The 13,397-nt window shown below is 55.0% G+C and overlaps 1 protein-coding gene across 1 annotated transcript in view; it reads left to right on the top strand.

Moving 5' to 3' along the window:
- The window catches only part of FYCO1 (FYVE and coiled-coil domain autophagy adaptor 1), a 72,460-nt gene that overhangs the window by 53,205 nt on the left and 5,858 nt on the right, over nucleotides 1-13,397 (top strand). The window contains exons 15-16 of the mRNA XM_045989684.1: nucleotides 4,292-4,387; nucleotides 7,593-7,803. Coding sequence (XP_045845640.1) covers nucleotides 4,292-4,387; nucleotides 7,593-7,803 — 307 coding nt within the window. The remainder of the gene's footprint in view (nucleotides 1-4,291; nucleotides 4,388-7,592; nucleotides 7,804-13,397) is intronic.

The raw sequence follows: 13,397 nt of genomic DNA, 5'->3' as shown, positions 1-13,397 counted from the left end.
GGGTGCCGGGATGACCGGCCCTAGACGTGTGCGCCCCAAGACAAGGTCAGCTCTCCTGACCCCAGGGGGCTCAGGGATGGGAGCTCAGCAGGAAAGGGTGACATGCCATCAGTGGTCACCATCGGCAGCTGGAGGCTCACATGGCCAGAGCAAGGGGAGGAAGGAAGGGCGCTGTGGGTACCGAATGGGTCTCAACGTCTCAGGAAAGCCCCCCAGTGGCAACAAAAGGAAATGGTGCTGGCAGGAGAAAGGGTGCCTCCTAGTGGCCGTACTTTTGTTCTTGGTCCCTCCCAAGCTAGTTTTCCCTCAGCAGAGCTCCGCGGTAAGATACGCCTTTTACCTGACTACCGAGGGGCGTGCATGGGGACACGAAGGCAAAGCAGGAGCCCCGTGACGCAACACTGCCCCTGACAACACACAGTATACTGTTGCTTAGGCATTTTCTATTCGACTTCTTCTAGTGTGGGTCATGGCTTCCTAAATTGGTTTGTGACCCACTGAATGTGTCGTGAGCCACGGTTTGAAAAGCCATCGAAAAGAAACCCCTGTGCCCCTAATCCTTACCCTCGGCACACATCACCCACCCACGCCCGCCTCACTCAGGGCCTCAGCCAGGGTCGGGAGGGGCTGGGAAGCACCTGCTTACAGGTAATGAGGGCTTGTCTGTCATCAGGGCCAGAGAGGGGGAGCTGGAGGAGGAGAGGGAGTGATGGGTTTGGACGTCTTTCTTCTCCGTGCCGGAGAAGGCGAGAGAACCAACCACAGCTTCAGAGTCTGTTCCATCGAATGTTACTTATCTTCTTCTCATACAGTGTTTGCACTTTACGCAAGGATGAAGGCAAGTGACCTGAGGCAGGCCTAAGTGGCCTTGGGCACATCTTGGCTCCTCAGGCTCCCATATCCGTGGCCATCAAGTTGGGGTGGGGATTTAGTTGACCTCTTGAACAGCGTCTCACACTGGCCTTTTGTGACTGTGTTTCTCCTGGGAGAAGGATAGGGGATCTGGAAGCCCGTGGTCTCAAGAGCCATGGGAGGAGGTGAGCAGGGAGGAGGTCAAGGACTGGGCCAGGGAGGAAGAGGAACAATGAGGGACCAGGCTTGCCCTCAGTGGCAACAGGCAGGTCAGGCGTGTTCTTGCTGCACCCTCCTTGGGAAGCCTGGAGAAGGCCGAGGGAAGAATCCTTTGGAACCTACTGCTTTTTTCCAGCCAAGCACTGAACTTGGAGCAGAGCCCGGAGTCCATCTGATTCCATCTCCTTCTCCCAGGTAGAGAAGGGAGAACCTCAGAGCAGGGATGGGCACCCAGAGTCACAATTAGTCATAAACCCAAGACTGGAACCACCTGGGAGTGAGGATACCACCAAGAGCCACACGGCCTCTCCTGCCCTTGGGAGCCTCTGGGAGCTCCAGCTGGACAGATGGAGCCTCCAGTGCTTGGGGCTCCTGTGCTCAGCCCCCAAAGGGTGGGGTGTTTGTGAAGATGGGCTCCCCCATTTACCATGGGCTGACAGGGACTGTGCCCAGACAGCCCCAGCCAGGCAGTGGGGTGCCAGTGCGTGTCTGGTGATCCCACAGCCCTGGCGGCTCCCCGTGCTGGCCCTCACCACTGCCCCCTCGCAGCGGTGCCCTGAGAGTAGAGTCTCACCCCCCAGTGGCCTCAGCATGACAGCAGACAGGGATGGGGCAGGGACGGGGAGCTGAATGGCAGAGAGACTGCTGGGCCTGGCAGAGAGCAGGCATGACATCGGGCCTGGTCCAGTGACACCCTGTCTTGTGCTCAGAGCTTTCCCAAGAGGACAGAGGCCTCTCCCTGGGTATTACCCATCCCTCTCCGGGCAGAAAGGCCTTGTAAGTCAGTGGTGGGTGTGCCGCTGCTGACCCCGTGTCTGCCACTCCATGCAGGGCTCGGGGGGTCTCCTGGCCTCTGTTCTCTCTTTGGTTTATCAGCATTCCTCTGCCCTTTTCTGAATTTCCACATGCTTCTTAGCACGTGTCACATACACTGGTTCCTGCAGGTGGCAGGGCCTGAGCCGCTGCATGCCAGTCCTGCAGGGTAGGGACAGCTCAGCTGCTGCCCGCCCCTACTTCCAAATGATTTTCAGCCTGGGGGAGACAGCACCCAAAAGAACCAAGTACGGCCCGGCGTAAGGAGGGCTGTGACAGACTGGGGCCCCGGGGGTGAGTGGGAGGGAGGAGCAGGCCGGGTGGGAGCGGGCTGGAGGTGGCCGTGTGTTGGCCCCAGTTGCAGCCCCAGACGAGTGGCATGGGACTGTACCTGCCGGCGCACTGTGACGCACTGTGACACATGGGAGATCTTCCCGCCCCCACAGCGTAATGACAGCTGGAACGGGCTGAGGGGAGACTCACTGAATTTTGCCCGCTCTGCTCTCCTGCTTTCTGCCACCACACGGATGGCCCCCGGGGCCTCAGGTGGACATTCGGGTTCTCCTGACTGAGCGGGGAGCCTCGGGCTCAGATGCAGGATGTGGACTGTGGTAGACCATCTGTAGCCTTTCCCCGCAGGCAGGTTGGACACTCCGACCTGTTGAGGGCAGTGAAATACGAGCAGCGGGTACCGGGGACCCCTTCCCAGTAGAGGTGACTGCTGCCGCTCCGGGCAGAAGCACCATGAGCAACAGGGTGCGGCCACTGGGCTGTCCTGAATCTCCGTCCGGTGTCCCATGGATGTTAGGTTAGGTCCTGAGCTCATGTGAGCGCAGGAATTCACCGGGAATCCCACAGAGCCCGTCCCAGGTGTGGCTGTGGGTGGCGTGCCACGCAGTCCAGACAGCGCTGTCATATTCCAGCAGAAGTCACAGCTGCACTCCCAGGGGAGCCATGAACTCGGTGCCCAAGTGGGTGTGAAGGTGGCGGAGGCAGAGCCGTCTGAGCACGAGGTCTGGATGCTTGCTGCGGGCCACCGACTTTCCTGGGCTGCTGTGTGTGTGTGTGTGTGTTGCCGACTGAGACAGCGTTTGCTGGGGGGTAGGGGGGACATGCCCGCATCAGTGTCCAGCACGGACCTGGGCGGACATCTCTGGGCACCACAGTGGGAGGGGTGGGGCTGGACTGCATTCACTCGAGTTCCCTTGGGGGCCTCAGAGGTTGGGCGAGTGTCTCCAGGGCTGAGCTGGTGAGAGCCCAAAGGGTACCTATCAGGGGAGGGAGGGAAGGAGGGAGGGAGGGAGGCACATTGACCTCCCTCCAGAGACATGTGGGGACACTCCTCTAGGGCAGTTGAGAAGGGGTTATTGTGACATTTGGGAAAAAGCTACGGTAGGTGGGAGATGTTCCTTGTTAACAATTGCCCATGAGGCAGATGGTTCTTCTTTTCTGGACTCAGTTTCCCCTGACCAGGCCTGGGCACTCGAGCTGCTTGGGCTCGAGGCGCCTGAGATCACACAAGCCCACTGGCTGAGCCAGCGTGGGGCTCTGGCCGGATGGGCGGTGAGCTCGAGTCAGGGTGTGGGGCACTGGCCTGCGTCTCCAGAGCTGCCTGGGCGCCCGTGTCCCCGTCAGTGAAAAGGGGGAACTGCCGTGTGCCTTCCCAGAGTAAGCAGTTCAGTAAGCGTTTGAAACGTTCCATGATGGAATAAACAAACGAGCGCTGGAGTTCAAGTCCAGTAGATGTCTTTGCTGCCGAGCCTCCTAGAGCCTCGAACTCATGTTGCCGTGTGCTGGGGCTCTCTGAGATCCCTCTCAGAGAGGGATATGGTGCCCTCCACCCCTGGCCCTGGCGTGTCCCACCTCCCACCCGGAGCATGGTGGGAAGCATGGCGTGTCTGCGCTGCCGGCTGGTCCCCACTGCTGGCTCTCAGTGCAGCCGACCGTGGGTGGTGAGCGAGAGAGGCCAGGTGGCTTCGTCCCACTGCTCCCTCTTGGCCCATGCCATTTCCTGAGTGTGTGTCCTTGCTCCCCAGAGATGGGCCAGGGCAGGCTTGGCTAGCCCCGGCCAGGCGCCGGCCAAGCAGGACCCCGGGATGCTGCTGATGGCGCTCCGCTGGCGTGGGACAGGAGGGCGGCCCTTCGGAGTCGCAGGCAGCCCCTCCCCATGACCACCGAGAAGACCCTAGAGACCTCATGGTGGCCCTGTTGGCTTCTCCCAGTCCTGCCTGCTCAGCCCTGGCCCCTCTGCCCCTCCCTGCTGGACCCTCTGCCATGGCCTCTGGGACTGAAGGACCCTGAGCATTTGGAGTTTGGCTACGCAGCTCCAAGGCTGGGGGCCCCCAGGATGTGGGACTCTGTGTGCCAATGGCTAAATGGCTGTGTATTCTTGTGGGTGACATTCCAGGGACACCATGTCAACCTCGCTAACCCCTGAGGACACTGAAGACATGCCGCCGGGACAGGATGCTGAAATCTGCCTGCTGAAGTCTGGAGAGCTGATGTAAGCGACAGGTCTCGGAGCAGGACTCCCCAGGCTGTCACTTTAGGGGAGGCAGAGCTGGAAGCACCCCAGAGGCTCTGATTGGCACCAACGGTGGCTTCCTGTTGGTCCTTTTTTTTTTTTTTTTTTTAGTACAATTTACATAAGGTAAATTCCCCCTTTATGTGCACGGTGCTTAGATTCTGACAAATAATAACAGTGTAACCACCCATTGTCCTGTCAACCTCTGAGCCCAGCTGGCTGCACGTCCTAGTTCTGCCAGAGACGGGAGGGTTGCAGGTCCGGAACAGAACAGTGTCGCCCCCATGCGACCACAGTGAGGACCGAGAGCAGGTCTCTCACCCTCCGAAGCTCCCCGTGCCCCCATAGCCATCCCTTCCTCACACCTGTGCCCTGTGTGCTGCTTTTTTGAAAATAACTTTGTTTTGTTCTCTTACTGTAAGAGCAGTACTTTTTCATTATAAAAAAAAAGAAAGAAAAGAGAGACAAGCAAACAGCTTCCGCGTAGAGCTCTCCAGCTTTTAAAAATACGTATGTACATCATTTTCTATACAAAGAAAACATTCTGCATCTTACTTCATAGTCTTTTAAGACTTAGGACTGCGTGAGTATTTTCACGTATATCCTGTTCTTTCTCTCCTGGGTGGTGTCTAATGGCTGCATGATGGTTTAATAGTCACTGAGTAGATTCACAGATACCGAGCACCTAGGAGGCAGCAGGTATGGTCTGTTCTAGGTCCTTGGAGTACATCAGTGAGCAAAACAAAGATCCCTGTCCTCCTGTTTAGTTTATATTCCAGCAGGGGTGGATAGATGTAAGTAAACAAGTGAATTACATTGTGCATTACAAGGTACTACGCTCTGGAAAGGAAACAAAGTAGAGCGATCTTGAATAAAGCGCACTAAGAAGGTAAGACGGTAGGGAGTTGCCATGCAGCTCTATGAGGGAACAGCATTCAGGCAGAGGGAACAGTTGGTGCAGAGGCCCTGGGGCAGAATGGTATCAGCCATGTTCAAGGAACAGGGAAACGGCCAGCGCGGCTGAAGCAGAGGGAGCGAGAGAAACTGAGTCAGAGAGGGAAGGGGGCCCATGTCACATCAGGCCTTGTGGACCATTGTGAGGACTTCGGCTTTTAATCTGAGAGAAGGGGGAGCCCAAAAATGAGGTTTGGAACAGAACAATGACTTAATATAATTTACATTTGAAAAAAGATCATTACATTTGAAAAAAAAAAGAAAAAAGATCATTTGCCATGTGGAGAATGACTATGGAGGGACAGAGAAGAGCAGGGAAACCAGTAGAATTTACATTTATGATGTGAGTTCTGTAGACAGTGGGCTCCTTTTATTTGATTATATTTGAGGCGTGCGTGGGTGGCTCAGTTGGTTCAATATCTGACTCTTGATTTCAGCTCAGGTCACGATCTCAAGGTAGTGAGCTCGAGCCCCACATTGGGCTTCATGCTGGGCAAGGAGCTCTCCCTCTTTCCCTCCTCCAGCTTCCTTCCCCGCCCCACCCCCCGCTGCACTCATGTTCTCTGTCTCTCAAAAAAAAAAAAAAAATGATGATGATGATGATGATGATATTTGAGCAGAGATGGCAAACCCTTGATTTATTTTCATTAGCGTCTCCTCTGGGGAGACTGAGTATTGTCCTCCCAGTGAACAGATCAGGTCTAGAAAGGTTAAAAAAAAAAAAAAAGAAAAAAGACTAGAAGCACAATCTAAGCGACTGGGTGCAAGGGGAGAATTCTGGAACATAAAATTATAAAATGGCCCAGCATCACTGGGGACTTCTCTCGGGATGACTGCTCGCATGGCCATGCAGTAAGAGTTCCATCTTACAAGAAAGACCTCTTTTCCAAAATGGACCCTTCTGCCTACTCTGAGATCCTTGAGAATTGTGAACACTGGGCAGGGCTTTTTGTACCATAATCACAAATGAAGCTTCAGTGAGCACATGGGAAAACGTGACGTCGAACTAAATTTTCACAAAAGTGGAATGATTTTTCTCAGGGCTGGCTGCCCTGTAGAGCATTTTGGGTTTTTTCATCCTTGGCTACGCTTCTCATTAGCATAGTCCTGGGGAGTATTTCCATCCATCTCCACAGCTTCGAAGGCAGACCTCTCAGCCCCGTGACTTACTTGCTGTGCAGTCTTGGGCGAGTTTCCTAACCTCTCTGAGCTTTAGTTTCCACTGCTGCATGAAGGGAGACAGAAATAGATTTTGGCTGCAGAAGGCAGTTTGGTGTAGGGGACAGGTAGTGGCTTCAGATCCGACCTGGGTGGGCCCGGAACAAGTTTCTTAATCTGTTTGGATCTTGGCTTCCTCGTGTGAGATGGGAGCATCGAGCTGCTTGACACAACCGTGGAGCTGGCACATCAAGCCTGCGAGCGCGAGCGGAGGGCCTGGCAGGCCCCGGCCACCACCTTCCGGGCTAAGGAGGTGGGACTAGCCCAAAGCCACACCCCCGCCCAAGGCCGCGCTAGCATGCACTGTCCAGGAGGGGGCGCCGCTCAGTCAGGAACAGGCAGCCGCAGGGGGACAGGCGGTTCACTCACTCCCAGCGCATCCTGAGGCCCTCCTCACACCTGACAGCAGACAGGCAGAGGAGCAACCTCAGGCTTACGAGGAGGTGAGCCCTGCAGCAGACAGGAAGCAAGGCAGGTCCTGGAACCCATTTAAGAAAAGCCAGGGTGCCCCTTGGAAACTTCCAGCAGGCACAGATTTCCACTGAAAAGAGGGACGGCCCAGAGGGCAGGAAGTTTCTAGTGCTAGGTGTGCTTCCTGCCCGTGCCGGTTAACATAGAGGGCAGCCTGGACCTGGAGAGAGGAGAAGGCCAGCTGAGCAGCAGGAAACTTCGGGAGGGCTCTTGGAAGCTAAGGCCTCTGTAGCCACTTCCCATGTGTGGGGGCACAGAGCACCTCAGGCCAGCCTTCACCTCTGGCCACCTTTGGGGATGTGCCAGCCCCACACAGGCAAGGATGATCATCCCCATGTTTGACTTCTGTGTCCCCAGTGCCGGCCACCATGCCCAGCACCTGGTCAGCGCTCTCTGTGGATGGGAGCTGCACATCCAGGCTTCTCCCGTAATCAAACACATCGGGCAATGTTCCCCCCACCTCTGAGCCACAGGGGAACTTTCCAGCGGGCTCAGGCACATTGCCCGTTTGATCAGGGCCCCCTCTGCATTTGGATTTTAGGATAAAACTACCTCTCACGGTGGAAGAGATCGCCAACTTCGGGGAGAGCAACAGGGAGCTGTTCGTGCGGTCCAGTACCTACAGCGTCATCCCCATCACCGTGGCCGAGGCAGGCCTCACCATCAGCTGGGTCTTCTCCTCCGACCCCAAGAGCATCTCCTTCAGCGTGGTCTTCCAGGAGGCAGAGGACACACCGCTGGATCAGTGTAAGGTAGGCCGGCTCCCCACGGGGGGCTTGGGCTGACCTTTCCCAATGCAGGGCCGCAGCCAATCCTGCCTTCTGCTGAGCAGGCCTCACCTGGACTGTTTGGGACACAGCCATGAGAAGGACACGTGGAGAAAGCAGGGGGACAAGCCCTCTGGGCTGCATCCCATGGGGCAGGCAAAGCACCTGGCCTTAGCTGGCTTGAGGGAACGGCCTAGAGGCTGGACAGTGCTGTCTTCGGGTCTCTAAAGGTTGCTCCTGCGTCAGACAGCTTCTGTCTGACTTGGGGACAGATCACCAGAGGATATAGACGTGCGACCGAGTCTCAGGGTCATTTTTGTTCACAGAGCCATGCAGAGCAAGAATGGGTCACTGTGAAGGGTGTCATGAGCTTGGGGTGTTTGACCTCTCACCTCAGAGACACCTAGCCATCGTGCACTGGGGCGGTGGGGCTCGAAATCGTGGTGGCAGATCCCAGTCCATGAAGTCCTAAGACAGTCTAAGCATGGGATGCTGATGATGGCCTGCACTGCGGGTCCCAGTCTTGGCTACATGTTAGAAATACCCACTCCCAAGGCCACAGCCCACCACTCCGTCAGAGTCCCTGTGGCTGGGACACAGGCTCCCCCTAGGTGAGTCTGGTGAGCAGCCAAGGTTGAGAGCCATGGACCTAGCTCGAGGGATTGGGAGCCAGAGCCCAGAACAGAAGGTTGAGGAGGACTTGGCAGGTGGCTGATTCAGTACAAGGGGAGGCAGAGCTCGTTTGGGTGGAAACTTGAGTCCCATTTGAATCAGCATTGGTGGAAGGACCGGTGAGGCCAGCCGGGAGCTTAGGGTGGACATCAGGCTGTTGTACCGTGTAGAAATGTCCATGTTCCAGCAGTGGCTAGAAGCAAGGTGGGGGAGAACAACTTGAAGGCACATCATGGAAGGAGATTCCTGTGCAGTGTGCGTGAGAATATCCCTGATTCCCTCCGGTGTGTGGGCCACCAGCTGCGGGAGGCTCAGGCAGGGGCCTTTGCCATGCCACCTGCCCACATGTGGCTGAGCCCTGGGCCTCTCCCCTTGCTCAGTCACTCATGGCCCTGGGAGATCCGTGTGGTTCCTACCAGGATTTGGGCCTCAGAGACCTGGAGGAGGAGCCTTCTTCTCCAGCCTTCAGATGGCCTCTGGAGGTCAGGACTGCCAGTGTGTTTCTCAGAGTGGCCACCAGGGGGCAGAAGGCGCCCGTAGATAGGGCGAGCGAGCCTGGTGGTCAGGTGCGGTCTACGTTCAGCCAGCCATGCGGTGGCTGTTTTTAGTGCCTGAGGAGCCCTGGATAGACATCAGTCTGGGAACCTGTTCCCAGAGCCACGTTCTCAGCCTCTGTCTGGGGAACTCCCCCGGGATCCCTGACTAGCCTGGGTCTTACAGGCTTATGTGCAGAGAAAGTGACAGCGCTCAAGGGTGTGATTGTGGAAGTGTAGACACAGGGGCTTGCCTTCTGCTCAGAGTCACCTTCCAAGCTTCTGCTCAGCCCTGGGCTCTGTTGGCACCTGTCAGAGCTAGGAAGAGAAGGGACAGTGTGGCTCTGCCCTTAAAGAGAGAGCCCCCCCCCCCCGCCCCCAGTAAATAGACAACCACGGTTCCGGATAGTGTCGTGCTGAGGGTAGGCAGGCACCCGGGGGCAGCCATCAGGGCAGGAGGCCTTGGGCCAAACCAGGACACGTAGAGGGAGCCACACGGATGAGGTCAGCCCCGTCCCCAACAGCACCCAGCAGACACTGCCCAGCCCCCCAGGGCCACCTCCTCTCCAGAATGCTTCCTCGGTCAAGGTCATGCCTCGGCACTGAGATTAGAAGCTGGGAATTTGGGGAAACCCTTGACTGAAGAGATGGTCCATCCAGGACTTGAGGCTACGCGTGTGCCAACCCTGTCCTGAAGCCTGGGGACCGAGTGGGGAACAGGACCCAGACCCTGCCCTCTCTCTGGGCAGAGGACCCATGTTTGGCCAGAGAAACTCAGCACCCACCTGGGGCCGCAGAGAGTCAAAGGAGGAACCAGGACCAGGAGCAAGAACCTTAACTTTGTGGTTTTTTTTAGACAGCTTTTTTAAGATTTAATTCCTATACCAAATAATCAACCCATTTAAGCCATACCGTATATTCACAGCGTTGTGTAATTGTTGCCACTCTAATTTTAGATCATTTTTATCATCCCCCCCCCAAAAAAACTATCCCCATGAGCAGTCACTCTGCAACCCTCACCCCGCAGCAACCACCCCCCTCTTTGTCTTTTTTTCATCCAGCATAGAGACCGCACTTTGCACCAGAGCCCCGGCCCACGGGAGCCCATCCAAGTATCCATAAAAGCAGCTTGGGCTGTCTTGCAGACATGTGGCATGAATGAGGGCTCGGCCGTGGAGGCCCCGGAGGCCCGGAGGCTGGTGGGAGGTACTCCCAGAGCTCACCCAGCAGAGACCTGCCTCAGGTTTATTCCAGACCCCCCATCTTCTCCCCATCACCTCAGCTGCCTGAGCTTTGGCACCAGAGATGACCTCATAGATTTTGACCATGGTGAGAATACCAGAACTGAGATGAATGAAAAGTCTACGATCTAGAATGTTCTAAAGAAATGAAGCACATTGTCTTAGACATACCCTAATCAGGCGACCTGCCTAACGAGCTCTCGGTTGTTGCTTTACAGTCAAGGTAGTAAATGCCGAGGTTGAGGGCTGGGGTGCCCAGACACCCCTATGTAAACCGCAAGCCTTCCTGTCCAGCGGCAACTCCCCACCTGTGGTTGCTGAAGTGCCCAGGCTCAGCATTGTTAGGTTACAGACGGGAAGCAGACCCAACCTTGCAACCTCCCAGAATTCTCAGCCCCAGGTGGAATTTGAATACAATAGAACATCAGTGGAATGTAATGAGACCTAGCACAGAAGTGGCTAGCCCCAGATCCCACCCAGAGTGTGTCCTCAGGCATCTTTTTCCCCTCCAGGCTCATCTCCGGCCCTTCCAACTCCCTCACCACCGCCAGCTCCCAGCCAGTGCAAATGTACTGTGGTATCGGGAGCACTGCTTACGCTCTCTCCTGTGCCTGCGGGATCTCCCTTTTGACGTGTGCTCTCTCTTTGACCCATATGTTATTTAAGAGTGTGTTCTTTAGTTTACACATATTTTTGGTCCAGAGATGTGTTTATTTCTAACTTAACTCCATTGTCTTCAGAAAACAGGCCATATAACTTGAATCCTTTTAACTATGAGGTGGGTTTGTTTTGTGTGTGTGTGTATGTTTGATGGCCTAGAAGATGGCCTACTGGGTGTTCCCAGTGTACTCGAAAAGCAGGTGTGTCCTGCCGTAGTCAGGTGGCATGTTCCATAAATGTCACTTGGGTTGAATTAGTTGATACTGTTCTTCGAAGCTTCCATCTCCTTACTGAGTTCCTGTCTGTCCTTCCATTGATTATTGAGGGGCATTGAAATATACAACCGTTAATTGTGAATTTACCTATTTCTCCTTGGAATCCTACCACTTTCGGCTTCGTGTGTTTGAAGCTCTCATGAGGGGCATCAGAGTGAAGGGTTGGTCCATCTTCCTGATGCATGAACACCTTTCTCATGAAGTTATCCCTGGCCATGTCCCTTGATATAAAATCTATTTTGTATGATAGTAGTCAATCCAGCTTTCTTCGGATGAGTGCTACTACAGTGTATCTTTTTAACATGCATTTACTTTTAATCTATTTGTGTCTTTATATTTAAATTGTCTCTGCTTGTGGGCATGATGAGGGTTGAGTCAGCCTGATCACCTTTGCCTTTTATTTGGGATTATAGACTGTTTATATTTAATGTGCTTATTGATTGGTTAGGGTTGAGTCTGTCATCTTACTGTTTGTTTTCTGTTTGTCCCCTCTGGTGGTTGCTCCCTTCTTGTCTGAAAGTGGTGAGCTGGGGCAGGTGTGGGGCCCACCTGTTCCCTCAGAGATCTTTGTCCTCCGTTGCCTGATGTCCAGTGTCTTACAGGTTTATTCTCTTGGGAGAGTAAATCTTAGGTCTTCTCCCATGTCTCTGAAGATGTTTTTCCCTTTGCCTGGGACAGCCGGGCCTCTCTCGAGCTACTTACCTCATCCAAGCTGAACGTCCCTTCCTCCAGGATACCTGCCCTGACCCTGTGTCTCTCTCCCCTCCTCGCCCAGGGCTGGGATGGGCACCCCTCCCAGTTCTCCCCTCACGACACACTCACTGTTGCAACCGAACGGTTTTTTCGTCTGCTGTCTCTGTTAAACCACAAGGTCTTTGAGGGCAGAACCTTTTGTGGAAACTTAACTTCACGTTAGGAACCCTGTGGCCAACGTGTAGGGTTTCCAGAAATGTGCCTCTGTATTCAAGCGTAAGTTGAAAAAGCCATCACATCGTTAGAAGCATTTTGGATCCAGTCATTTTGTCCAGGGTAAAAAAAATGTTTAAAAGAATAGATAATGGAATTTCACAAAGTTGTGTTTCTGAGAAGGGGGCCGCACTTCATTTCATAAAGAATAAAAATGCTCACTTTGGGGGCAGCCCGCCACGCTAGGAGCTCCCAAGTTGCTCGGTGTTAGCCATGGTCTGCAAAGCTGCTGTCTGTGTGACCTTTCACGTGTAGTTGGCCTACGTGGGCGGCCGAAGGACGGTTCCTGAGACCAGACCCACTGGGGTATCGATCGCTTCTAAAATCTTTCTGAGTTTCAGCTGGCTCTGTGTTGTTTCCCATTTCCTTATTTCCTATCAGCCAGGCACCCGACCATATCTTTAGTTTTATATAGTGTCTTAGCTGGTCAGCAGCAATTAGCAGACGTGACCCTCGTGAGAGACACTGGCCATCCAGAGGACTGACCCCCCCACACACGCACACACACCCGGTCCCATCCAGTGCTCAGCCTGTGCTCAGCTTTGCCCCCCAACAGTGAGGCCCTTAGAACATGTCCTGAAAAAACAGCTATTTCCTGGAACTAATCTCTCATTCTTGGGGAAGGCAGAGGGTAAATAGGAGGCTGAGGCTGATGCCTGGAAAGATGAGAGGGCCGTGGGGCCCATGGACCTGCAGGGGGGTGGCAGGAGAGGCAGCCTGCTGGGAGTGAGAAGCCACAGGTGGGGCCGGGTCTGTTTAGGCCAGAGCGGGCAGGGCTCAGTGGCTTCACAAAACGCTTGTGAAGAGACGGGAGTGGGTAGGGGTTCCGTCTGTCCTGTGAAACACCCCTTCCCCCGGGCAGCACAAGGCCCAGCAGGAGCCAGACAGATAGATTTCACCTCAGATACACCCCGGCTTCCTAAAGCCAAAAAACGCCTGCTCCTCCAGGTGGTGGAACGTTCTGGCATGGGCTGTGGTCAGAGGAAACTGGGACCACTCCTCTTGGGGCGCTGATGAGTTCATGATTCTAAGTGAAATTCATGCCCACAGCCTCCTCCCCTATGCCAGGTCGTCCTCCCTCCCCCGCCCCAGTCTTGGGGCTGATCCTAGGTACCATTCCTACTCCTGGGCTGATCCCAGATAGCCCCCCCCCACTCCTGGGACTGATCCCAGATGCACCTCCTATTCCTACGACTGATCCCAGGCATACCCCCAACCCCAGTCCTGGGACT

Source organism: Meles meles, chromosome 20 (genome assembly GCF_922984935.1).
Source record: "Meles meles chromosome 20, mMelMel3.1 paternal haplotype, whole genome shotgun sequence".
NCBI lineage: Eukaryota > Metazoa > Chordata > Mammalia > Carnivora > Mustelidae > Meles > Meles meles.
This window is presented reverse-complemented; position numbering and strand designations above follow the sequence as displayed.